Raw genomic sequence first — 27,887 nt, forward strand, 5'->3', positions numbered from 1 at the left:
GCGACTTTTCAATACTCACGCTGCGCGCTCGTTAGTTTGGAACCCCCCTTTCATTTTTCCTGGATCCGCCACTGGAGATGTTGGACTGTCACGAAAATTTTGGTCCGCCGATAATTTCAGTCGACTCGGCCTGGAATGACTGGCATACACATTTTATGTCTGTTATGTCGGACTCCATCCCCTTAAGACTTGTGAAGCGTACAAACAACCTCCCCTACCTCACATCTGAAGTGCTAAGCTCATTCGTAACACAACACCAACTCAAATCCACAAAATTACTGGAAAACGTTCAGAAATTTGCGGGAAGAGTTATAACTCAAGACTGGTCATCAAGCTACCCGTTTCTGTGCTCCTCCCTGGACCTAAAGTCACAGTCTATCCGAAGACGCATGCAAAAGTTGAACCTTTGCTAAGAAAAGAATCATGCATCCCTCCAACAGCCTTCACTCCCCACCCACATGCAACCATCTCCAAGAAGTTCAAACTCAGTCCAACTCTTCACCCCGTTTGTACCAACAGATGCACACAAATTTTCATATTTCTTAGATGTCATCAAACATTGGAATGCCTTGCCTGATGAAATTGTCTCGGCACAGACCCCGCTCATTTTTAAAAACCACCTATACACCGTTTGTATACCTGCACTCCGTAGTTACTGCATGCATGCTCCTATACCATTTTTTTTTCTTTTTTACTGCCTTGTTCGTCTGTTCGTTCCCAGGTAGACAACGTTTTATTAGCCTAGCGCTATTTGTTGTAAACCCTGTATACTTTTTTGCATAAAAAATTTTAAAGAAAAAAAAAGTCCCCGGACCAATTTCAGCTGATAATGTTGGTCCGCCCTCGAAAAAAGTAGTCCTGGTTTTGCGCATGCTAGCCTCGATTCCAGGCCGCTAGGCCTTGTGAAGGAGGCTATGCGCATGCATGCACAGCTTTTGATGCAGCTGAAAAGTTTGTTCCATTTATTCTTATGGAGCTTGAGCTACACACAGGGGAGGAAGAGCTGATAGAAGAGGTATTCCACTATGTCACCACCATGCAAGGAGTACCCTGCATGATGACTGTAAAGAGGGAAGAAAAAGGGTCATCAGAAGAAAGGCCAAGCAGTTTGTAGTGAAAAATGGTGACTTCATGTACAAACACAAGAGAAAGGACAGAGTGAGTTGGTGTGTCTGTAATGTAGTTGAAATTACAATCATTACAGGAGTGGCCATCTCTAGGTATATATAACGCGTCATCTATGTTCGATTCTTCTGGTATTATAGCTCCTATATATTGCCTTCTCGATATTTTAGGATGATGTGTTGATCCGATACATTATCAACCGAAGAGAGAGAAAGAAAATACTGTTCGCTTGCCATGTTGATGAAACATCTGGACATAATTATGGGGGTGACTCGCACACTTGCCCGAATTAAGGAGCGTTACATGTGGCATGGCATGGTAAAGGACGTGAAAGAAATGGTTAGTAGATTTGCTCATCTGTCCTTGTATTTTAGTGCACATAATAAATATCTATAATTATTGGGATGTCAACTTCTGTATTATTGTTACACCTACATGTATACAAAGTCTCAAACAGGAACACCTTCCCTCAATATTTATGTGTTAATTTATTTTATAGGTGTCTACTTGTGACATTTGCCAGCGAGTTAATCGAAAGCTAACTACTGGCAGGCCCGAACTTCACCCCATCCGTGTGCAGTTTCCTTGGTACATGCTAGGAATTGATTTTGTTGGTCCTCTCTCTCCAACTGCTAACGATGGTTCCCGCTACATCTTAACCATGAGCGATTACTTTACCAAGTGGGTAGAAGCTATTCCTACACCTGACAAGAGTGCATCATCAGTAGCAACATCATTGTTTAAGGTATAAATTATGTATGAATGACACACACATACACAATGCACCCACTCACTGCATGCACGCATGGGCAATAAATAATGATCACACACTTTTCCTTCTCAGGTATTTATGAGAATGGGTCTGCCTCGGGTAATTCTTTCAGATCAAGGACGTGAATTCAACAATGATTTAGACACTAGTCTCTGTTCTCTCCTGGGGATCCAGCGTCGCCTTACAACTCCTTACCACCCTCAGGTATGCACTACAGTTTTAAAACAATAATTATATCGCACTTGTACTCGGAGGATATGCACCCATAATTATATTCTCTGCTATACCGTGGTTATATACCCCTTGGCTATATGCCTCGAAGTAATCACGGTATAGCGGAGGATATATAGGTGCATATCCTCCTGGTATATCCTATACTTAAAATGTATTTTCAACTATAATATTATTTTCTAGACTAACGGCTTGGACGAGCGTTTCAATCAGACGTTGCAAAACATGCTAGTGAAGTTTGTGTCCAACAAGCGTGAAGACTGGAGTAGCTACCTGGACACATGTGTTTTCGCATACAATATACCTCTCGTCATAATTCAACGAAGTTTACTCCTTTTGAACTCATGTTCAATCGTCAAGCTACTCTTCCCATTCATGTAGAAGTCTCAAGCATTTCTCCTGACCAAGCTGCTCGCGAGTATCAGCAGCAAATGCCCAATCTAGATGTTACACGTACTCGTGAACACAATCATGTACGACTGAGCCAAGCAAAAACAAATATTCTTGCCGCCCAAAAGAAACAGAAGGAACTGTATGATAAGAAACATGCACAGCCTGAGAGATATATGGTTGGTCAATTAGCCCTGAAACTAAATCATACTCGCAAAAAGACAAAAGGTGGGAAGCTGAAGAAGAGGTACACTGGCCCTTACGAAATCATATCTGTTAAACCACGAGGTGCATATGAGATAAGCGATAGATCAAAGACAGTACTAGTGTCAGGACCCCATCTCAAGCCGTACAATGATCCACCTACTTGCGATTCTGGATCAATGGACTCTGCTCACTCTCCTCCTGAGGACTCTGCTCACATGACCTCTGCTCACCTGGAATCCCCTATTGAAGACTCCGCTCAGGGGTTAACGTGTATGACAGTATGTATCGTTCTGTTAGCACGGGAGTCAAAGCTCAGATTGCAACTTTGTTGCATACGGAGGCCAAAGAAATCACTCTAAACTTCATGAACGTACACATTCAGGCAGGAGGATGTGACTGTGGCTTGTTTGCTATATAGCCAATGCAACAGCTCTTGCTTTTGGCCACTCACCTGGAAGCTTCCGGTACAATCAACATAAAATGAGGCAGCACTTGTTTTCTTGCTTTCAAAATCAACAAATACTACCTTTTCCAATTAAGAAGTATCGTCGTGCTCCTGACTCAATTGTGTCAATCGATACATACCCCGTGTACTGCCTATGCAGAATGTCAGAGATGGCGACTATGGAAAACTGGGTGGAATGCAGCACATACAAGGAGTGGTATCATTACGACACCTGTGTGAACGTTCCTGCCGCTTTTCTCAAAAAATCAGCTGTTTGGCACTGTATGCAGTGCAGTGCTAAACCAGTCTTGAACTAAGACGTAACTGTTAACCGTCCATAAACTATGAACCATGCACGTACCGTCTGTATCTATTCCCGGACAGAACTTCGGCATTATAATTATATGTAGTAGTAGATCTAGTAACATTATTTTATCAAGCTGTAAACTGTCAATCGTTAATAGATCTTTCTTTTGAAACAGTTGAAAACTGAGTCTTAAGCATGTGGAGGCCTCAAGGTTCACATGCTGCATGCAGCTCTATATCTAGTATACACCTGGCTGACAAGCTAGGCTGCTATAGTTCCTGAATATTATGTGACTGCATCCCTGTACATGGGTATGTGCGTATCTGTATGTCGTAATATGATGTGGAGAGGATCGACCCTAGTAGGTTGCCCTATTGTACATACGCTCCTGGTCCAGAGACGTCTTTTTGTCTGATTATTTCAGGGGGGGACCAATTTTTTCTGAAAATTTCAGTCCCCGGACCATTTTTTCAGGACCATTTTTCCAGTGACAGTACTGACATGATCTGAAGAGCTAAGCTAGCTGAGGTCTAAGTCTCTATAGCTGTACGCGTATAGACTCTATATCTGAAGTTAGTGAGAGATTCTACAGCTATTACGTTGCTCCCAGAGTGTTTGGGAGAGCAATTCAACTGACTGGACTAGGACTGCTTTAATATTAGTCCAGTACGTTGTAAGCTCATGTCATGTCATGAAATACTTCTTATTTCAGTATTTATCAAGGTTTTGGTGTTTTATCAGCCTGTCCACCTTCCTGTAGGTCACTGAGCAGTACATAATGCCTAAGAAAAAGAAGACTAGTCAACAAAAGGTAGACTTGACCGAGAGGCCTGCTCAAGGTGGTGGTGCTCAGAGACGAGAGAGTGCTCAAAGTGACACTGGATTTGGAACTGATCGACTGTTCGATGACGACCCACAAGCAACCCACAAAGGAGCTGCCACACCTAACCCAGAGCATAGGAGACCCCGCACCATAAAGTCTATGAAACACTTCGTTGTTAAAAGAATTAAAGTTTCAAGCTCATCTAATCCAGAAGACACCTCTGATGCCAGGGGCTCAAACAGTGGAACTGAACAGATTCCCTCATCTCCTGTGATGACTCTTAAATCCAGTCCCCAATCCCCCACGTCCAGTGACGAGGTATCGACCAATCTTTCAGAGACTTTCAGTCATCTACCTGTAAGTTTTGTTCCTACATACATGTACATTCTATACGCATACTTACTGGCTCATAAGAAAGCCAGAAAGTTGTGATCCTGTTTCTATTCTCCTCACAGCTTGACGATACTAGTCCACGACTTCAAGAGGAGGTGAACCAATCGGTCGGTACTCTAGGGTTTACTCCAACTAAAGAACCAAAAGCCGGTGGATTGTACCGTGCTGCACAGAGGTCACTAGGTAGTGGTGCCCCAGGACTATCTAAACAGATTGCTCTTAAAAACAAGTTGAAGAGAGAAGTGGAAGACCTCGAGAAAAAGCTCAAAGCAAAAGAAGACGAAAGTAAAGAACTTAAAGCTAAGTTAGACCGAAGAGATATCGAACATCAAAATCATCTGGACACAACACTCAAAGAACTGACTGAAGCTCACCAGATTGAAATGGAGAAGAAAGAAGTATCGTTCAGGCATGCACGGAAACCACATCAGATGATAGCCGACATTAATCTGGAGAAGGATAGCCTCAAGACTGAGCTAGCTGCCCAGCAACAACGTGTTCGTGATCTCCAACATGAACTTGATCATCAGAAGGAGCAGTATGGACAACTTGAGATACAGTCTATGGCCAAACAGCAATTGTCTCTGAGCCTATCACCAACTGATTCAGAAGGAGATGTAAGTTGATTCGCTTTATGTGTATACAGGGCTGCATCCAGGATTTTGGATCAGGGGGGCAAATTAGACGATTTAAAAATGTAGGAGGGGCAAAGTCATCAGCATTATTATAGCAGTACAAATGAATCTGCCAGATCCTAGGGGGGGGGGGCAAATTACCCCCCTTGCCCCCCTCCTCAATGCAGCCCTGGTATATTAATTATTGTTAGGGAGTCCGCTGTATGTACATGTACATATGTTATATGGACATGTAGCAATAATAATAATTTTTACATGTTCATTGTGTATTGTTACCCAAGGCGCGTAAGCGGCCACGGATATAGTAGTGGTTTAATTGTTTGTTTGTTTTATGAGTCGGCTTACTGTGTTTTACAGCATGGTTATTAGTGTCAGTTTATCGTATAAAAGCAAGCAAAAGCTAAGAAGCTAACTTGCACGTTGGCTAGCTCTACACGTGACCTTAAATCTGCATCATTATTTGCAGTTGAAGTGATCCTTTACCGGTCTCTGTTAAAAGTTCGTTGCTGCTTGTATAACTGAACCATAGATACTATAATTGTAATTGATAGTATCTATATTTGGAAAATGTTTGGACTTGACGCTGTGGAATCAATATAGTGACTAGCGTACTTCTTCGGGTCATAATTATGACTAAACACTCCTCTGGTTATACATGCATGTACATGTACCGTATTTACTTGATTAAACACCCGGACGTTTATTTCATATCGAAGTCTGTAAAGGGGGCGTTTAAACGAGACGGGCGCTTATTCGAATTGGGTGTTTATTGGTCATGTCTACTCCGAACTCTTGCACAGCAGCAGTTATTATGCTCTTTTTGGCTGCTGCCACAGCTCTCAGCTTAAATCTTAAGTCATAGGAGTGGTGTTTCTCCCTCTGTGTTGGTATCTCTCTCTCTCTCTCTCCGCCATGATAAAAAGTATATATCTATATTCTATGCTCCCATGCTTGCAACTGGTTCCATTTATTCTAGAATAATTTTGTGTGAATAATAGGTGAGGCTCAAAAAATAGGTAGAGTCAGAGGTTTAAAAGGTCATAGAGGTCAATAACATCTAATGTAAGTGCAGTACACATGTCAGTTGTTTAGTTTTATATGGCTGCAATGTCATTTATATTGTATAGATCTATTTATGGTTCATGTTCATGTTGGCTTTTCAATGAGAATAATGGGTAATTATCTGGGAAGGGAAAAAAATTGAGAAATTCTAATAAGAATAATAGGCAAATTTTTTTGAATAATTGGGACAGCCCTAGAACTTCCATGTGCTACCCACAGTACCACGCCCATACATGGGCGATTATTTAAGATAGGCGTTTATTGACAAAGACAGAGCTTTTACCATGGGCGTTTAAATGAGATGGGTGTTTAATCAAGTATTTTTTCATGTCAACAGCCAAGAGTTAGCACTTCAGCTAGTGCTCTAGTTATAATACAGTAACTGTATTACTATGCAGGAGCTTGTTGATCAACAGGACAACAGAACGGATGCTGAGAAACTTCGTGATGAGCTGGAGAAAGTGACTAAAAAAGCTGAAGAAGATGCTGTAACTCATCGCCAGCAAACTAAAGATCTTCAAGCCCAAGTGGAGGACCTCACTCAGAGGCTAAATAAAGTAACTGCATCAAATGTAGAACTTCAAGAAGTCGTCAAAATTGCTATTGAGCAAGCTCCACCCTCTGCTGGCGGTATTCAAGCTGGTGATGAAGGTGATAGTACCAAACTGCTGCAACATATTAGAAGCAAATATCTCGAGAAGGTTACAGAAATTGTTGAATTGAAGCAGCGATTTGACAGGAAAATGAATGATTTAACAGAGAAAATCCACGAGAAAGATCGCCAGTTGAAAGCACAACGAGACAGCCGAGTTGTCCTCCCCCCTACTTCTAGTGTTGATAATGATGCTGACGAAGATGAGGAGTCTACATCCATTGCAGAACTGAAAGCAACTCTCAGAACAAAGGATAAAGAAATTCTGTCTCTTAGTATTCAGTTGCAAACTTTCCAACAAGTGGCGTCTCAGCGACAACAGTTACAAGAACACAGTAAAACACAGAGCACTGTTGTGGTACAACTCAAGAAAGAGCTTGCGGGAGCACAGGTATATACGTAATGTTGTAACAGTATTACATGTTCAGTAAAATTATACCACTTAATACAGTGGAACCTCCATTAACGACCACCTCCGGAGAGCAACCACACGCTATATAACGGCCAAGTGCTCAGGTCCAGATTGAACTACAATGACTTCAATGTAAAGCAACCTCTCAGGAGCGACCACCTCTCTACTCCGTATAACGAGCAGCTTTCTAGTCCCCAACTAGCTTTAGCAATGGACAGAACGGACAGCCACACCCAGAATTATCAGAAAATTATTGCTGAGATAGAATTGATTTTTGCACAATCGTGAAAACCTGGCTGTGTACATGCTGTAGCTTGTCTCTATACAGTCTTTTCAAAGCTTGTATGAGCTAAAGAAGCAGTTAGCAAAGCACAAAGATTCATTTGGCAAGAAATGACTCATAGAAAATACATAGCTGGCAATCGAAACCTCCCAAGGAGGTCACCTCTCTATAACGGCTGTTCCCCAATGGTGTCCGTTTTATGGAGGTTCCACTGTATATGGATTTCGTAGCACTCTACACAAATGTTTCGACCTTGAAGTGTAACCGTTCCCACAGCAAAATAATTATAAGCTCTGTTTTATAATTATTTAAACAATCTTTTATTTACATTGTATACTAGTTATATAAATATTTTTTAACACAGGAAGAGCTTCGAATAGTCAGGGATTTGTCAGAAGCTGCAACAAAAATTAGTGAGCTCCATCAGATCATAATAGAGCGCAATGAAGAACTTAGAGACCTCAAGGTACATGTAACTGAATGCTTTATATATATATTAATTATAGTATAGCTATACTAGTAGCTTACAGTAGCCGCCAATAATTACCCGAGGCGCGCGTGGGCGGCCACGGGTATAGTAGTATGTTGGTCTGTTTGTTTGTTTGTTTGTTTGTCACAGGTATATCTACTCACCTGGATGCCACAGCGCTGCGTTTACAGCATAGATAGCCTTCACACAACAATATCTTGATTTAAATAGTGGCAGATTTTGATGTTAAAGCTTCATTGTCGAGCAAAAGCTAAGAAGCTTGAACTTGCACGTTGGCAGCTAGCTAGCTACACGTGGCCTTGATTACGTAGTTGCAGCTGAAGTGATCCTTACCAAATATAATTATAGTAGAAAGCTAAAATTGTGACTGGTTGTTGGCTGACTCTGGATCCTATACTCCTTGGCTGACTCTGGATCCTATACTCCAGCCTGGCAGGAGCCATACCTCTTTAAGTCTAAGCTCCAGGCTTCTTTGCTGTCATCCCTGTCCACAGTGCATGTCTATTGTGACATGTACCACTCAATGTTTCAGCATGCCTCCAAGTCTGGTTTAGTTTTATTGCTCTTGAGTTGCTGTGCTAGTCTAGTCATACATGCTACATGCACTGCATTATCACTCTTCTGGTTTCTTTATTATCATGTCACCAGCCGAGGGTTTGCACTTTAGTGCTCTAGTTATACTAGTTCCTGTTCGTATATATATAGTTCGTTTTGACAGCATATTAAAAGCGTTGAAATTTCCCGTACTGTTCTGCGTTGTACGGTACAAGTTTTCCATGCAATTTGTTGTGGTTTATATGGAGAACACTACAAATGAAGCACTTGATACCTCGATGGAAGGAAGCGCTGTAACTATGATATAATTTGCGCAGGAGTCTGGCAAGAACAGTGTAACAAAGTGGGAATGGAAGTCATATATTCCCTTACAAGCTAAAGGGTGTTTTTTCTAACCTTATTGCAAAATGATAACGGAGTAGTATCAAGGGCGTATAAAGAGATGAGGGCATGCTACTCACAATGTATGCTGTGTATGCGTCGTATTATTGATGAGTCAGTAGGATATACTATATTTATGCCTCGGTGCGCATGCGCAAGCGAGGCCATTGCTGTCAGCAGCAGCCTTTTCAGAAGAGTGCGTAGCAAAACTTGTTCACTGAGTGTTGCTATACTCTACTTAGTAGTTAGCTCTGCACTAGAACACTAGCTATTAGTAGCTGCAAGAGTGAGAAGAGAACTACAAGGCTCTGCTGACGCAGCTATAAATTTTAGACTCGAACTTTTGGCATCAATCGTTTTAAACAACAACCTTGGCCGATCATTACCCACTTTTCGGGTTTTCCTGTGATTCTGGATTCCGCCTGCATGCAGTAAAATTATAATGTCATTGTGTGTATATACAGTGGCGTAGGAAGCAATTTATCAATGGGGGGGCTCTAGTTTTTTAAATGGAAAAAGTACATAGTGCAACTTGATATACATGTAAGTATAATCTCTCCTAAATATAAAAAATAGCACCTATAGAAATACGCCACTGTAGTAGCTTTATGTTATGTAGTTTTGGCACCTCCACCGAGGCATCAGCACCCATAAATTATATGGTGCTTTCATTATCCATGATTTAGCCAACCGCCCACTATAGGGAATAGAGTAAAAACAAGGCTAGTCTAGAGTATAAAGTGCACGTGCAATAAATTCTTTACTATTTTTAGACAATAGATTGTAGTTGCATGCCCTTGGTAGTACGTTGAAGTAATAAAAGCGTGGGCAAAAACCATGGTGGGCGGAGCTTAGAATTTGCAGATTCAGCAATAATTGAAGGCCCCAGTCCTTAGGTTACGATGCAGTGTTTGCTCATTAATTATTCATATTTTTGGTTTTTGTGAGAAAGAAAGACATTGTTTCTATTATTTATGTGTCTATACTGTTGCACTGCTCATAAGTAACTATTACAGCGCTTGCTAGCTATTAGTACGCTAACTAGACGGCAAAAAATTAAGCACAAAGATATTGTGGTCATTAGTTGTCAAATATTAGAGAGAGAAAGAGTCTAACAAGAACTAAACAGTGACCTACCAGCAGTTTATGATATTCCTGGGGCGGCTCGAAGAGTTCTTGCTCCTATCTATATCTACAAACTGAAGAAAAAATGCCAGAGTTTACTAGCTGGTCAGCTATTTTTCACTAATTGTCTACTTCTACACGAGCTAACTCAATGACTGCATATGCGCATGTTCATTGTTGTCACAAATGAATATGCACTCAAATTGATCCAATCACATTTAGTTTAGAAGATATTCACAAAAACGTAAAAAATCAAAAGTTCTACTCTCTTTGGTTGTTGCACTGTTATACAGTAGTCTTTTTAAAAGTTCAAAAACACTTCTATAGCCTGTGTTCTTGTTCTTTTACAATGCTTCTTACCATTCTAGAGGGCAACTCGAAGCAGGCCAAGAAATTCTCACAAAATAATAATAATATGTAGACTAACTCCATTTAGAGTAGCGGTCAGAGCCAAGGAAAACAGCCTCTTGTGAGCTTTCAGTAACCTTTTTTTTCGAAATATCTCTTTGAGTCACCCTGCATAATTATAGTGAAGCTACAGTAGACTGTATATACCTAAGCTATCAAGTAAAAATGTCTATTCAAGCCATGAAATGACTACCGTAAACGTTGAAATTTTCGACGCATCAAAATTTCACACTTTCTGCACTAGGCCCACAATTCTTAAATTTCGTGCGCATAAATTTTCGTCCGTTATATTAACGTAGGTGTGGCTACCACGTACACGTACACCCACGTATATATTTAATTTCGTGCGTTGAGTCCAAGGACGAAAAAAACGATATTCAACACCCGTCGAAAATTTCAACGTTTACGGTATACTGCGTTTCAGCTGGACTTCCAGCTCACGATCACTAGCTCATGAATAATTAATGAGCAAACGGTTTACCGTAACCTTAATGCACCTGAGCTGTTTGATTAAAGTTTGAACTTTAGTGAATCGATTGTTATAACTCGAGAACGAAGCTTTATTTTGCAAATTCACAAATCAAAATAAAGAAAATGTGACTAGAAACTCTTGCTTGCCACGAACAGCTATAGCAGTCTACACATTGATATCTGCATGCATTTGTGCATGAGAACCAAAATGCTTTTCATTCCAATTAAGACGCAATTCCTAGTGTGCAATAATACTTCCGGGTATGCAACACCGTACCCTCGCGAAAATACGCCCACCCTTTTCTGCTTTTAGAGGACTGGGTGTTTAATTGCAAACGGCGAGTTTTCACTCGCACCCACCCGCAGCTTAAAATCGAGGCTTACACTTATGGCTACGTATAATTATGATAATTGTATTTTCATTAGTACATGCATGTATGAGCATTTTTCATTACAATTTTACCTATCATGGCAACAATAATGTTAATGAACTAATGCATGAGTATGATTAAAGCATGATAAGAATGTACAGTATAGTCCGTACTTGGTTTCAGCAAACCCTACAAAATTGGGTGATGAACGACTTTGTTCTCAGATTTGTGTTAGTTGTTCCCTTTCTCTGGCAGTGCATATAATTATAAGACTAGTTGTTCCCTGCATTAAATCAAGGGAGTTAAAGGCAAACAGATCCACATAAGAGAAACTTATGTCTGATCTTGGTCCAGCACAGTCTATATATACCTAGCTACGTACACCTAAAACATTCCTAAATTGGCTTTCTTCAATTGTGAACATGTGGCATATACCGTATAGCGCGAAATTTTCGAAGGGCTTTATTTTTGCTGTTTACGTGGGTTAGCAATCCTATACGAAAATTAAGTCCATGAAACTTTAGTGCTTTAGTTTATGAGTCTACTCACCTGGATACCACAGTGGTATGTTTACAGCATGGATAGCCTTCACATGCACATAAAGTTATTAGGTTTAATAGTGGCAGATTTTGCTGTTAAAGCTTCATAAAAGCTAGGAAGCTTGGACTTGCAAGTTTGCCATAGCTATATATATATTAGTAGATATAGGCGGCTTTAATTTGAGGCACTATTACAGCCACATGGATATATTATTATTTGTTTTCATGGGAAGAGACTCCATGCAGGGTTCTTTGCTGGCTACTGTGAGCCTACTCCGGTCCCACTGCATGCATGTCAGCTAGTTGTAACACTCTAAGCCTGCTCTGCTGTGATCCAAATAACGATCCAGCTAGGACTCCCAGATCGAGTGCATGCATGCTAGGTATACCTTATAACATTTTAGGCTTCTTTCTGCTGACTCTGCTGTGATCCTATATATAGTCTTAGTGTATGTCTGACCATGCACCACTACCGTTTTCAAAGCCTTGTCATAGCGTTCAAATCATATTTTCCTCCATACATATAGTTGCCGCTAGGCTCTTCCATGTTCATGTACGCACTGTATCATTATACCTGCTTGGTTGTGAGAAATAAAATAGCCGAGGGTTAGCACTTCAGTGCTGTATATTTATACATGTATCATTGCTTGGTTTCAGAAACTGAAGACAGATGTTGAAGATGACTTGAATATTCTAAAGCAGAAGTGTGAGGCTGAGCAAAGAAATCATAATTCTGTGAAGGTATAATTATACATGTATATTGTATATTGTTTATACAATCTGCATGTGGCAGTGCTGGCCGTAGCTCCAGACTTATAATAGTATACATGTACATGACCGTAAAAATGTTGGCTGATTCAATGGCAGTAAGCATTAATTGATCATTGTTGTTGTATCACTCTATATCCCTATATAGAGAGACTTTGCAAGGTCCCAAAGTGTTTTGTCATCTCTGAAAGATAAATCAACTCATCGAGTGGGAGCAGAAGAAGATCTACAAGAGATACAGATACTCACGGCTGAAGTGAATCTGTATAAGGTATGATGAGTGCATTAATTGAAGTTACGTCTTGTTGTGCATTGACTTCCTCCCTGTGCATTTAGACATGCATGCATCGTACTCTACAGAGATCGTGCCATGTTATACGTTGTAACATAATAATTATACATGTACACTCTATAATATTGTATAGTTGAGTTTTGCATTCCAGATGTACGTTTTTGTAAATGTATAATTAGAAATGTATATAATTATATAAATTTCTCTACAGATTGATGTTAAAGAACATGACAAAAAAGTGGAGAGACTCAACAACAGAGTCACTGAGCTTGGTAAAGCGAATCTATCGCTGAAGAGAAGATTAAGGGAGTCCAATGAAGAACGTGATGTTTTGGCTCTACAAAATGTCGAGTTGCGCACTTCTAAACACATCTACGAGGGACAGTTGGATAAGTCCCAAAAAAGCAAAGTGGATCTCACACAACTAGCCGATATAACAGTCTCCAAGACTGATGAAAATGATCAGCTACAAGACAAGATAATGGAGCTTAAGGAAGAGCTTGAGTTGGCAAAATTTGAAGAAAGTCTTTTATTTATTTGATGTATCCTTGTATAATTACCCGAGGCGTGCGTGGGCAGCCCACAGGTATATTGTAGTCGTTCAGTTTGTTTGTTGTTTATCTAAGCCTGCTCATCTGGATGCCATAGCACATGTATCTCTTTTTTCATATAGAGAGTGCATACCATCCTCTATAAAACAAGTAAAAGCAAAGTTTGCAGCCAACCTTTACTCTTATCTGACAGGTTTTTCTGTCGAAAGTGATTCTTTTCTAGTGGTGGCTATCTCAAGACGTTCACTTTGCCAAAAATTTTTTCACTATGCAATAGCACACAGTTTGAAATTTCATGTAAAAAGAACAGGAAATGTAGCATAGGGAAGTTACAGAGGATTGATTTCACAATGCAGTCCTTATTATGCTTTGACAAATTGGTTGGTCGATATTTTGGTGCTAGTAATAGTTTTGTAGCTCCGTTCTTTAAGTCTTGTACTATACTTCTGGTTCTGATAGCTCTGAAGGCTAGAAGGAGCAGGAATCTAGTTAGTATTGCTACTTTTGAAAGGTGCAAACAGAAGAAATGACTGTGCCAAGCAGCATAGAAGAACCATCTTGTTGAGTCACTCAAGGAAAAAACTTGTAAGCATTTTGATGGATGGCTCCACAGCTATATGGTAGGACATTATGTTCTAAATCCTTATAATAAGCACTGCATGCATAGTTGGGCGTGGCCCCACCCTGGACGCGAACGTAGGGTTGGGCACCACTGCCAGCTGCAAAAAATTTGCAGCCCAATCAGATTGCAGAGTTCAAGTGTGAAGGCGTGGCTCATTAATGAACGAGTCAGTAACTAGTAATTCTCTTTAGTTAAATCAAAATGCAACAATAGCAGACAAGCCAGCTTGATCCAGGAACACGCCAGGTCAGTTAGAGCTAGTGGTATGCAAAAATGACTCCTGCAGTAGCATTCTAACTGAGCTTTGCGGTTACCGCCCACTTGGAATTAATCATTTCATGCTTAGCCATACCCTAAAGCTAAGTGCCAGTGGAACAAACCTGACATTGCAGTGGTGCCCAACCCTACGTTCGCGTCCAGGGTGGGGCCACGCCCAACTACTGCATGCAATGAGTTGTGCACAAAATGCTGCTGGGTGGGGCCAAATGGGACCCCGGATGTGATGTCACAGGCAATTATAGTAACTCCTTGCTATACTTTATCTGAAAAGGACTATTAATTTATCATGAGAAATAACAAGTACGTATCAAAGTAAGTCCATGCAGGAATGTTCAGCACTGCTGGAGTTTCTTCTTTGCAACCATGCAGGTTTTAAGATTGTCCAAGGTTCATTTTGTGGAAGATTCTGTGCTCCAGGACCTAGTCCTCTCGACCTCGTGATGCATATCAATTCTGTTTCACCATAGCACTAGAAGTGGCTCTTTTTGCTCGGGGCTTGAGCTGTTTTGCAGTAGTATATATAGAGGCGAGCTTCTTTGGCTTGGCTGTGATGCCGAAGATAGACCATCGTGGAGGGCTGTTCGAGCAGCAGTTACACTGAGTATAGTGGGGTGGGGCTGTTTCTTTGCAGCATGCAGTAGTAAGTGAGGTGGGGCTGTTTTGCTGTGGTACTGGTTTCAGCGTTGGAACTCAAACAATTTTGTGTCAAGCCATGCATTCGTCGGTCTTATACGCTGCAGATACTGGCGTCTAGAAGAGAGAAGAGATGGAACTGTGTCTAGAGTTCTCTCTGTCATCTTTTTGTGCAGTTTTTATATTGTGTTACTATAAGACAGTGTTATGTTGCTATGCCCTCGGGATATAAACTAGTTATAACACTGGCACTCGGGATGCATGCATGGCACTCAGCTAAAGACACTTTGCACTTGAAATGTTGCACATGCTCAATTAATCCATGTATATAGCTGGCTGTATAATCATCACATGACACCCTATTATTGGAAAGAGGATAAGCAGGTTGCACAGTGGTATAATAAGAAACAGTTTCATTGTTGAGAGCTTGTATAAATGTGAAATTTTGCTGACTCCACAACCCCAATGTGTGTGGAAATTAATAGCAAAAGGCTTGGTTATACAACAAGTGCTGACATCAGCGTTTTACATTCAAATTGCACAGGAAGCGACTCACCATGCAAGTGTGCAGATATTCGCGAACTCGGAAGTATTATTGCACACTTGTTATTGCACACTAGGAAGTGATTCTTATTTGGAATGAAATGTTTTTCAGCAGTGAGAGAACAATAATTTACACATAATATTATAATCATGCAATGCAATATTTATAAGTCTCTTTTCATGTTCTCTGATGCTCTGTATCATTTCTTCGCTCTTTTGCATTGAGGCTGAGGGTCAGGAAGTTGTCAGTGTTCAGTTTAGCAGTCATATTTAATGCATCTAACAGGCATCAGTGTTGGGAGTGAGTGCTCAGTTCTTGAGCGGAGAATTGTACATGCATGTAGAAGCGTACTACACCGCCTCTTCAGGCTCTTGTAAGTCGTGTTTGCTTCAAAACGGTTGTCACACTTTTCTTCTGATATACTAGAAACCAAGCACACGCTGTTTATCCTTCAGAACTACCTATTTTCAAAACGGGTTGCTGGTTGCAACGTTTTTCTTGTCTGCATGTTCTCTACAAAAGTAGCCTTCTGCAAGCTCTCCTGGTGTTCTAGAGTCTTTTTTCTTTGTCGCAAGGCACGAGTGACAGTTACTACTATAGGCACACACATGTGATAGTCATCAGTATCTCCATGGTACAACTATTAAATACATGTATGGTACAACTATTACATGTAATAGTTGTACCATAGTACGTATAGTACATTAATTTTGTATAGGGGAGAGGGCACTCAATGTAAATGTATAGTTGAATGATATACATAATAGCAATTTCATGAATCATTAAGTCTTATCAGACTAGATGATTTCTCCTGACATTTTTTTTATCCAGGCATTTCAATACAGACAAGACTTTGAAGAAGAACGTGCTGCTCGAGCACAAGCTGTCGGTACAAAGGATGCACTGTCTGATCAACTCAGAGACTGTAAGGCAGAAGCTGGGACAGAGAAACGAGAGAAACAAGCTGTGATAGCCAAACTAAAGACCACTGTCGCTGAAAAACAACATATAGCAAAACAAATGATACAAAGTGAGAAAGACTCTGAGCTAAATCTAGGTACAAAGTTACAAGAAATCAAGATGATTAGAAGAGAGAACACTCAATTAATGGCTCAGATGGAGCACTTAAGAACAGAATCGTCTAAGTTACAGCGACAACTGCAAACAGCTGAAGCAACGTACGAACGCAGAGAAGCTAAGATAGTACAAGAAGTTGATGAACTAAAGAATGAATTTGCTAAGACCCAAGACAAAGCTCAGATGGCCGCTGCTATGAAAATTAGCTTAAATGAACAACTCGAAAGTGTCACTCAAGATAGAGATAGTAAACTGAAAAAGCTCGAAATATTGGCTAATGAAAAGGTATCTGTTGATGATCAATTGACTCGTGAGAGAAACCACGGTGCAGCATTGGCACAAGATCTTGCTGCCAAAGAACACAAAATGGCAACAGGATAGCAGAAGAACTACAAGATGCTCGCCAGAGGCTGGAAGTGTCCCTTGCTGACACCGAACATCTTCACGATGAGGTCATGGCAAAGACGGCTCAAGTGAAGCAGTACAAGAAACAGACGGATAGTTTCAAAGCTAAAGTAGAGGAGGCCAACACTAAACTACTGAAGACACAGCAGGAGCTGCAGCGTTGTCAAGAGCTCCTTAAAACCATGGAAATAGACTATCAGGATCAGGTATAAAAATACCGTTTAGAAAATGCTTGTCACAAATGGTGCAATCTGATTGGTTACTGAGAGGTCCCTTATTTAACTTAGAGACCTCAGCAGAGGTCTTCTACAGAGGTCCATTATATGTACTTATACCACACTTACGTCACCACTAATTGGTCAACAGCTGTAGGATATACGAGGCTACAGCCTCGGGCCCTCGAGGTCTCATAATCCCATAGAGACCTTGGATTCAGTCTATAACTATTATATAATTATGGCGCGAAATTTTCTAGGCACTTAAACTTCGTAGAATGCCTCTAAAAGCATAAATTTCGTGTGTTAACTGCTTACTGGAAGTACTACCAGGCCCGCGCCTTTATCTTTATAAAATGCACGAACTATTTTCGTGGAATTTAAATTTTCGTGTAGGATTGCTAACCCACAAAAACAGCGCCCGTTATACGGTAGAGTAAGTGACCTATCTTCGCCAGGCACCTATAATCGGCAGCTATTGCACAAAGCACAAGACGATTTTCTACAAAACTAACTGCATGGACTTACAGACGGGTATGAGAGAAACAGCTCCCAAAAGTTGGAAAGAATAACTTACTTGCAGACGGAATGGTGGTCACGCGAAGTGAGCTGCCGAATAGTTCAATTGTCGTCAGACCGACATCTATCTCCGTCTTTGCATACTCACCAAGCAACGAAACTACCAGAACTAACTATACTTCTTGGCATAACTCTAGCTAGTGAGCACTACTAGGGGGCAAAAAGCAGCAACAGCTGAATGTGAGCCCCACCCTGGTAGAGCATGACGAAAAACTGTCACGGAAGAATGCTGACTCAGCAATAATTGCACCATGAAAAATACTTAAAAAAATACTTGCAAAAAGTTAATTGATACTAAATAATCTACTGAACAAAAGGTGTGTCCCAATTCTCCACTCCACACTCTCCAGAAGGTTTGTCACTTTCTATATAATAAATAGACAAAAATAAGTGAATCTGGGATATGCAGCATGCCTGCTCACCTTTGTCTGAGCACATGCAGCTTGCTTTCCAGAAAACCACCTATTGTAAATTACAGGTTGATTTTTTTTATCAGTTACTACACCAATATTAGTTACCCTCAGGCTTGCTGCTAGTGCTGTTCCTCTTGGACTTCACAGCAGCCCCTTCTTGTACAGGTATTTCAACAGGGGGGTTGCTATCTTGAGAAGGGTGAAGATCAGAGCCTATAAGGCCGCAATAATTATTTTCATAATTACGTGCAATAATAATAATCACCTCTGAGATTCCGTTGGCTTTGCGTACCCTTCTTGGACTTGGACTTCACAGCAGCTGCGGCGTCCGGGTGAAGATCAGAGCCTAAGGTATAGTTTCATCTCGTAAAATTACATATAATAATAATTAACTTATTACCTCTGAGATTAAGTTTACTGTGGAACTTCACGGGTACATGCACAACGTCGCTACCGTTAGGAGGGTGATCTTCAGAGTCTAGAGCAAAAGGAATACATTCATCTTGTGTATAACTGCATTTAACGTACCACCTCCAGAAGTTTTCTGGCTAGCACCTTTCTTGGGGGGAGGGACGTCACACTCTTGAAAATGAGATATTTTCATCTGGTGTAATTACGTGCAATAATAAATAATCACCTCTGAGATTCCGTTGGCTTTGCGTACCCTTCTTGGACTTGGACTTTACAGCAGCTGCGGCGTCCGGGTGAAGATCAGAGCCTAAGGTAATAATTTCATCTCGTAAAATTACGTACAATAATAATTAACTTATTACCTCTGAGATTAAGTTTACTGTGGAACTTCACGGGTACATGCACAACATCGCTATCGTTAGGAGAGTGATCTTCAGAGTCTAGAGCAAAAGGAATACATTCATCTTGTGTATAACTGCATTTAACGTACCACCTCAAGAAGTTTTCTGGCTAGCACCTTTCTTGGGGGGAGGGACGTCACACTCTTGAAAATGAGATATTTTCATCTGGTGTAATTACGTGCAATAATAATAATCACCTCTGAGATTCCGTTGGCTTTGCGTACCCTTCTTGGACTTGGACTTCACAGCAGCTGCGGCGTCCAGGTGAAGATCAGAGCCTAAGGAATTTCATCTCGTAAAATTACATATAATAATAATTAACTTATTACCTCTGAGATTAAGTTTACTGTGGAACTTCACGGGCACATGCACAACGTCGCTATCGTTAGGAGGGTGATCTTCAGAGTCTAGAGCAAAAGGAATACATTCATCTTGTGTAACTGCATTTAACGTACCACCTCCAGAAGTTTTCTGGATAGCACCTTTCTTGGGGGGAGGGACGTCACACCCTTGAAAATGAGATATTTTCATGTATCAATGTTAGTTCGTCGGCGATTGACAAGCCAAGATCATTCACCCAAGAACGTAATTCAGGGTTGTCAGGTAGTGAGTCGACGTCAAACGATAGGCTATAGTGATCATTTGATGCACGTGTAAAAGAATATTGAGTAAATGAAAGATCCGTGTACAATCACCACTCTACATTACATGCTTATATAACGTAAAATACCTTCAGACTGACTATCCATGTTAATCTCAGGCAGGGAAAACGTGGATAAATCTCTCCAACCTGAGAAGAAAAGAGGATCATCCTTTTGCAATAATTATTAAAACGTACTGTATATTGAATCTTGAAGCCTTGTAGATGGAGTATGCAGTCTACTACCTTCAGTTAACCAATAATAATATTATACATTTATAAGTAGAAATCTATGGAGGTGCATGTTACTACCTTTCCTCTGAGGTGTATGTTCATTTATTTCAACACCACTGCCAACCGAAAACAAAGGAACAGACTCAAGAGGAGGAACACTGTCGTTGTGACCTGTGGTAATGAAAAGCACTGTACAGTCTAATTAACCATTGGCGTAGTATTAACTAACAAACAATCACGTGCAAGTATGCATGTACAAAGTCATATGTATATACATAGGTGATGGATACAGTCTGATTCCCCTTACTGTACTTCAAAGTAGCTTTAGACTTGGGAAGAGGGGATACACTGTCTAAGCCAATAAAGATACTTTCATGTTGTATACTATATATTATTGTATACTATGTGACATAGTTATATGACATACCACTTGTCTTGCTGTGCTTCTTCTTTAGCCGTACAGTTCCTCTAGAATTGGGTACAGAGGGGTCACTGTGCTTAGCCTTCTTGGACTCTCCTCTAGAGTTACGTAGAGGGAGGTCAGATTCTAAGGCAATAAGGATACTTTCATCTGGTGTAATTAATTTTAATTAACATCCATATACCACCTTGATTCTTCTTGCTGCTACCCTTGGAATTTACGGTAGCTCCTTCAGACTCTGATACAGGGGGGTCACTGTCTTCAGAAGGGTGAACACCAGTAGTAACTATAATTATGGTAATAAACACAGTAACATTGTAACACTGTGTAAGAACATTCATTGAAGTATTATAACATACAATCGCATGTATAAGCTGTAGATGAAAGATTAATACTAAATAAAGCGGACGTACAGCTGCGTAGAATTGTATAGTTTTACATTCAACAGGATTTCATTCTTCTGGAGCAGTCTATAGAGGTTAACACATGATACTCACGTACATACACGTAACAGTATATACGCACGTACCTGAGCAAAACAAATGACCGCAAGGTTCAACTGGATACAAGGTGTGAGCTTCATTGCACATCAAACACATGGCTGCAAAGCTCTTAACAAGTTTCTAGTTGTAAATGCAGTAACATACAGTAATGTACAATACAGTAATACCTTGCAGGTGGGACATTTCTTGACTCGTTTTGCACATGCTTCACAAAGTACAGAATGCCCACAAGGCTTGAATGTGACAATTGTTTTCGTTTTGCAAACAAAACACTCGACAGACGCATCTGCATGGGGGTAAAAATGAGCTATAGACGAAAAATATATAATTATATTTACATTTGATGGCCTTGTCAGCACCTCCCCTTATTCCATAAACGTTGGCTGGAGGATCTGGAAACACAGAACTAGTAACAACCTGCTCTTCAGGAGCCTTTATACGTTTTGTCTTGAATTCTGGCGTTTTAATGTCAGCAATATCTCGAAGAGCGCTTGGCCGTGAGATAGTGAATGACTTTGCAGCCTTTAGACTACTTGAGGTATGAACAGTATTTTGTGGATAACGTTTGAACGGTGTATATTCAACAATGGGTTCAATGCATTTGTCGGCAAAATCACACTGTCCTGGCAGTTGAATAGCATCACGATTGACTGGATAATACCAGTGGTATGAAAACCAGCAACAATGTTGCTGGTGGTCATGGACTCCAACCAAGCTTTACTAAAGAGCCTCCCAAAGTTGTAGTCACAAATGACTTTCCCAGGGTGGGTGGTTTTAAAGTCATGACAAACTCTTTTCCAATGTTGTTTAAACGGACCAAAAACCCCCTTGTCCAGTGGCTGGGTTAAATGAGTTGTGTTTGGTGGCAGCAAAAAGAGTATAACCCACATTTTCAGCAGCAAAAGCAACGGTGTCAGAGAAATAATGAGAAGTATGACCATCCATGAACAGAATTATAGGTCTGCTTGCAGGAGCATATCTCAAAAATAGTTTTCTAAACCATGAGTCAAAAATAGTACTGTTTGTCCACCCATTCTTTGAAAATCCATAAACAGTTCCTGGTATTTCCCCAGTTGCCATTTCGAGGACCACCGTTTTTCTTTTCCAAACGATCAAAGGTGGGATCGCTTGGCCAGTAGCACTGACACAAGCAATGACTGTGACTTGCGCCTTAGATCCACTGGAAATACAAAAGGCATTCTTCTCTCCACGAATATGAATAGTTTATTTGACTTGGGATCAAAAGCAAAGCCAGTTTCATCCATATTAAAATAGAGAGCTGGATAATTAGCAAGTCCTGTTTCTTGAAGGGTCTTCAAAAGATCGAAGTAACTATCAATGCATTCTTTGGTAGATGCTCTGGCTCTAGAAACTGATAGTGTTGCAGGAGTTCGGCTAACCAAAAGGGGGTGACGACAGATGAATTTGTTCCACCACCCGTTAGTCACACTACACTGCACACCTTTACGAGCTAGCAATCGAGACACAATGTTAAAAACATCTTTTTTTGTGCGGCCATAGCCAATATCGGCAGAAGTGAGCAGAAACTTAACAAGGTCTCTTTCTTCTGATGAAGACAGTAACGGTCGAGGACCTGGCCTCACACCAGGTAATATTTTTCCCAATTTATGGTCATTTAGGATTGTTCGGAGAATCCCATAGAGTTCAGAGGCTTTGGAGACACTCATACCACTATAAACAGCTTCCATTGCCTCCCGCATAGATATATCAGACCACTGTCTATATGTGCTGGATCTTTCATTGTCGGTATAAGTTAATGGTGGTTCAACGCAGCCTGCAGCCGTTCTAGTTAAGATTCGGTCTCTTAGTGGACTATGATCCCTCAGTGTAGGGAGTAAACAGGCTCTATAAAAACAGTAACATTAATATAGTCACTCCGACTCAGTTCAACCTACCTGTTTTTTCTTTGAGCTGCAAAACTCATACAGTGATGCATCACTAACCAGGATAATGCTAACCAGAGCTGTGGTATTGCAACTTGTACTGCAGACACAGAGGACACAACCGACACAGCAGGCACACGGCAGGCACAGAGGACACAACAGGCACAGAGGACACAGCAGGCACAACAGACACTGACAGCAAACACAGACGACACAACCGACACAGAGGACACAACAGACACAGCAGGCACAGAGGACACAGAGGACACAGCAGACACAGAGGACACAGCAGGCACAGCAGACACTGACAGCAAACACAGACGACACAGCAGACACCGTGAGAGGACACAACCGACACAGAGGACACAACAGACACAGAGGACACAACAGACACAGCAGGCACAGCCGACACTGCAGGCACAGCAGACGAAATTTGAGATTGCGCATGTACAGAATCAACACACACATAATTATATATGTACAACCACACCCACTTTAGGCTTAATTACATTTCTCTATTTGGATACACTTTACTCCTGCCACCTACCCAACTTTCAATATTATGATAACCTAGACTACCTTCTGGGCTGTACTGTACCCCTAGCTCTAGCTCAACAACTGTTGAGTAGAGAGGATCACTGACCATAGGGCCTTGCGCCTGTGGCAATTTATAGAGCGCAAGCTTTATTTACCAAAGTTGTGCATTAATAATTATTACCTGCAACTGAGTGTTAAGTTTGTTGGGAGGGAACAGCTCGGGTAAGAGGTCACTAAAATATCTGTGAAATTCAAAGTGGAGGGTCAACATAAAGGGAGATACTCGGCAGTCATTGCTACGTATGGTGATGGTGATGTGTTTTACCTGGACGCTGTGTACAGACAACCAGCCACTTTAAGTTTGAGGAAAAGTTCACAAGCTTCACTTCTCACCACTTCTTAATTCTCACCACTTCTTAATTCTCACCATGTACCACTTAAACAAGTTTAATACAGCTTTATCGCGCCAAACAGCATTCTTCCGTGACAGTTTTTCGTCATGCTCTACCAGGGTGGGGCTCACATTCAGCTGTTGCTGCTTTGCCCCCTAGTAGTGCTCACTAGCTAGAGTTATGCCAAGAAGTATAGTTAATTCTGGTAGTTTCGTTGCTTGGTGAGTATGCAAAGACGGAGATAGATGTCGGTCTGACGACAATTGAACTATTCGGCAGCTCACTTCGCGTGACCACCATTCCGTCTGCAAGCAAGTTATTCTTTCCAACTTTTTGGGAGCTGTTTCTCTCATACCCGTCTGTAAGTCCATGCAGTTAGTTTTGTAGAAAATCGTCTTGTGCTTCGTGCAATAGCCGCCGATTATAGGTGCCTGGCGAAGATCGGTCACTTACTCTACATGTATAATGTATGTGTATTTGGTACAAAATGTATTGCGATGGTATTTTCTATATCTAAAATACAGTAAACTCTCGTTAATCCGGTCACCCTTGGGACCATGCATGCAGCTTGCCCGGAATAGCGAGGTGGCTGTATTTCGGGAAATTGCCGCGGCTTAAAAACGACCTTACCTCGAATCTAATGACTAATTTTGCGGTTCTTGTCTCGAGGATAATATGAATCATTATGTTCTGTAATCCAAATTCTATTTGCTAAACCACACCCAAAACGTCATATCCGGCTATAATACACGTACATTGAAAAACCTTGTTTGGGACAGCCAACACTGGCCGGTATATGGAATAGCGAGTGGCCGTACATTTTGTGCAGTAAACATATAGCTAGCATTCCGTGCCAAGCCAAATGGCCGGTATATCGAGGTGGCCGGTATATTGAGGTGGCCGTACTTCAAAGAGCCGGAATAGTGAGAGTCTACTGTACTCCCAAAAACATACGACATATCCAATATGTCGTATGTTTTTGCTCATTGTGGCCAGACATCAAAGTATTGTACTACCGTAGTCCTGGATGTTTTGGGAGCATCAAACATTTGCGAGAACTTTGCGATGGTTGTCAATCCGCAACAATAAAATCCGCAAAACCTAACTAGTATAAATACACACAATCCTTGTCAGAACACAATAGTTAGATCGCAAAGGGTCAAATTTTCTGCTGATTTGGCTCATTCGCAAAGGTTTTTAACCAGCAAAATATTCTAGTAATACGGTACCTCATGCAGTTATATTAAGGACTGGGACCTTCAATTATTGCTGATACGCAGCCCCGCCCACGCTTTTTAATTGTATGTTTATGTGTAAAAATTAGTATAGCTATACTTACCTTTTTTATTTATTTCCTAATCGTTCCTTTCAGCTCTTATAGTGCAGTAGCTATGTAGTTTAAACGCTTGTGCAGACATTTCCTCCGGGAGGGAGCATCGTATTCTAAGATATTAGCCTATAAAAATATAAATGTCAGCTGTAAGACTATAGCTTGGTTTTGTGTAAAATTTTACCTTTGGCCGAATAAGTATATAGCTCCCTCCAGGAGGATGTGTCTGCATAAGCCTTTGAACTTTTGCGCTGAAAAGAGCGTTTAACACACAAAACATATTAAAAACAAGTCCCGGTATAATGGAATAAACGCAGTGCAATATTGCTGGGATAGTTACATGTGTACTTATATATATGTATATAATGGGCATACATGCATGGGCAATGAATTGCCTCGTTGCATAAACCAGTACATTAACCTCGATTCTAGGACGCCGATAGAGGCTTCCAAGCTTTTTGATTTGATTTGTACACAAAAACATACAACTTCTAAGCAAATGTTATTTTTGGTGAGGCAGCTGCCTATAGTGTAGCAGGCCCTGAAGATAGCAGTCCTGTCTCAATGGTAACAGCTGCAATGTGCATGATGCGCATTTAAGGCAACACCCATTTTCTGAAGAAAATTGAATGAGATTCCGGATAATGAAGGGCCAGAGGTTCTACTGTATACGTATAAATTATATCTTCAACTTATACTATTTATTTTTTTACAGAATAGGGAAAGGATTAATTATCTAGAAAGAACTGCTATTGATAGGCAAAGTATCGTATCAGGACTAGCGGTAAGTCCAATGAAATATTAATTACATTGTATAGCACAAAGTCTCATTCCAATTTAATTTGCAGAGCAACATTAGAAGCCAAAAGCAACACATCCATCAATTGGAGGCAAGTAAAAGTGGCATATACAGCATGTTGTTTGTGCAGACTTGCAGTTTTCATTCTGTATTTTAAATTAGGTTGAGATTGAGCACCAGAAAGAAACTAATGGACGCTTGGAGGTGAGTACAGTGCTTCTGAATCATGTGTAATATGTAAACCATCTTGGCCTCGGGGAATCGCCCTCGTCCTCAGAGGTTTACTGCCATATAATTATGATGTATATAGCTAATGGACAATAAGTACCGTATATAGTTGAAGAATTAAACGTTTGTAGTTTTCGCTGATTATAAGCATCTACTGCGAACATTTATTTAATATTGCATGCATGCATGCTGCAGAAAGGCTGCTAAAGTCTATTTGTGCTGAGTTTGACCTTCATAAACTTGTCATAACTTCGTCATACTTTATACCCGCTATATACAGTATAACGTACGTATGTGCCATAGCCTACACATAATGCTGTTAATTTTTATCCACATCATAGGCTAGACTCGGGAGGCAGGATGAACTTGCTCCCTACTGTGTCTCACAAGTCCTTTACCTTGGGCAGCAAGAGGGATCTGGATCATATGGGTCCATCCACTCCACTCAACTGAATGGAATCAACTGCATTGCTAAACGAGTTCACGACATTTTGCTTGGTCATGGAAATGTAGAGCAGCTGAGCTTAGAAGACAAACGAGCTGCTTACGAGAAGTTTTATTCCGAGTGTGTGCTACTGAGTCGAATGCGCCACCCCAACATTGTCCAGTTCATGGGTGTGTACTACGGGCCACAGAGAGATTACGGAAGAGAGCTCACACTAGTTATGGAACGTCTGTACATGAATTTGTACGACTGCTTACATCGCTATCCCAACATTGAAATGTGGTTGAAGATTTCGATTCTTCTAGACGTTTCCCAAGGCTTGCTCCACCTTCATTCTCAAGGTATTGTTCACCGGGATCTGACCACTCCAAATGTTCTCCTCACAACGAGCTTCCACGCTAAGATTGCTGACCTGGGCGTTTCAAAAATCATTCAAGTTTGTGGTACTAAACAAACCACGGCTCCTGGTAATCCTGACTACATGCCCCCTGAGGCACTAACCGAAATCCCTACGTACGGCTATGCTCTGGATATATTCTCGTTTGGTGTAATCATGCTCTTTGTGTTAACTCAAAAATACCCGAAGCCATATGAGGTTCCTTTTACAGTCACTGGCGTTCAACGAAAGGAAATTCAGGTACAGAAACGAATGAAATGGATCAGTAAACTATCTCCAGAAGATCCAATGAGACAATTAATGTGCCGTTGTCTTCAAGATGATCCTCAAAGGCGACCATTATCTCAAGAGCTCAACTCAACTCTGATTCGCTTTGCACAGCAGTTCCCAAAACCATTTGTGGATACTATTGAAATGCGAAGAAAATGTGTGAGTTGCGTATGAATAGCACTTTCGTTAATTATAAGCTAGTATATACATGTAGCGATGGAATATTTATGGTTTGCATTTGAACTTATTATCAGCGGCAGGAGCTTGAATACGCACATGAAGTGAACATGTGTTTATAATTATATGACTGTGTGCTCCAATTCTCACTCAGATACCCACGACTCCACCCATACCACTTCCAAGGCGTCTCAGCCAGGGACAGCAATGACTGTGATTTTGTATGATCAGCTAGAGGTGTGCAAGATTGTAATTATTATGTGTGTGTTAATTATAGTGTTCCTAATTTTTTTTTATTGTGTACATGTATTTTTTTTTGATTGTGTTTTGCGGCCTGCACTCG

The 27,887-nt window shown here is 40.8% G+C and overlaps 4 protein-coding genes and 1 long non-coding RNA gene across 6 annotated transcripts in view; all 5 read left to right on the forward strand.

Moving 5' to 3' along the window:
- Positions 1–27,887, forward strand: part of LOC135334204 (uncharacterized) — a gene marked incomplete in the record, with an annotated part of 688,739 nt that overhangs the window by 358,007 nt on the left and 302,845 nt on the right.
- LOC135337651 (uncharacterized) lies at positions 798–1,868 on the forward strand. Its single transcript, XR_010395209.1, has 3 exons — positions 798–1,158; positions 1,296–1,464; positions 1,625–1,868. It is a non-coding gene; the product is annotated as an uncharacterized LOC135337651 (long non-coding RNA).
- LOC135334400 (putative leucine-rich repeat-containing protein DDB_G0290503) overlaps positions 4,003–27,887 on the forward strand; it is a 65,027-nt gene continuing 41,142 nt past the window's right edge. Inside the window, exons 1-7 of one of the 2 annotated variants that reach the window (XM_064529576.1) lie at positions 4,003–4,143; positions 4,238–4,657; positions 4,756–5,310; positions 6,789–7,433; positions 8,102–8,203; positions 12,735–12,818; positions 12,994–13,116. In XM_064529576.1, coding sequence (XP_064385646.1) covers positions 4,256–4,657; positions 4,756–5,310; positions 6,789–7,433; positions 8,102–8,203; positions 12,735–12,818; positions 12,994–13,116 — 1,911 coding nt within the window. In that variant the 5' untranslated portion in view covers positions 4,003–4,143; positions 4,238–4,255. The remainder of the gene's footprint in view (positions 4,144–4,237; positions 4,658–4,755; positions 5,311–6,788; positions 7,434–8,101; positions 8,204–12,734; positions 12,819–12,993; positions 13,117–27,887) is intronic. The other variant, XM_064529581.1, reaches the window with a different exon arrangement.
- Positions 14,291–17,224, forward strand: LOC135336929 (uncharacterized). The gene is made up of 2 exons (XM_064532806.1): positions 14,291–14,308; positions 16,598–17,224. The coding sequence occupies exons 1-2, from the start codon at positions 14,306–14,308 to the stop codon at positions 17,222–17,224; spliced, it is 630 nt and encodes a 209-aa protein (XP_064388876.1). The 5' UTR covers positions 14,291–14,305.
- Positions 17,190–27,800, forward strand: LOC135336237 (uncharacterized). The gene is made up of 6 exons (XM_064531992.1): positions 17,190–17,454; positions 25,944–26,012; positions 26,077–26,118; positions 26,190–26,231; positions 26,597–27,526; positions 27,699–27,800. Exons 1-6 carry the CDS (start codon positions 17,299–17,301, stop codon positions 27,753–27,755), a joined length of 1,296 nt encoding a protein of 431 aa, XP_064388062.1. The 5' UTR covers positions 17,190–17,298; the 3' UTR covers positions 27,756–27,800.

This window comes from Halichondria panicea, chromosome 1, assembly GCF_963675165.1.
Source record: "Halichondria panicea chromosome 1, odHalPani1.1, whole genome shotgun sequence".
NCBI lineage: Eukaryota > Metazoa > Porifera > Demospongiae > Suberitida > Halichondriidae > Halichondria > Halichondria panicea.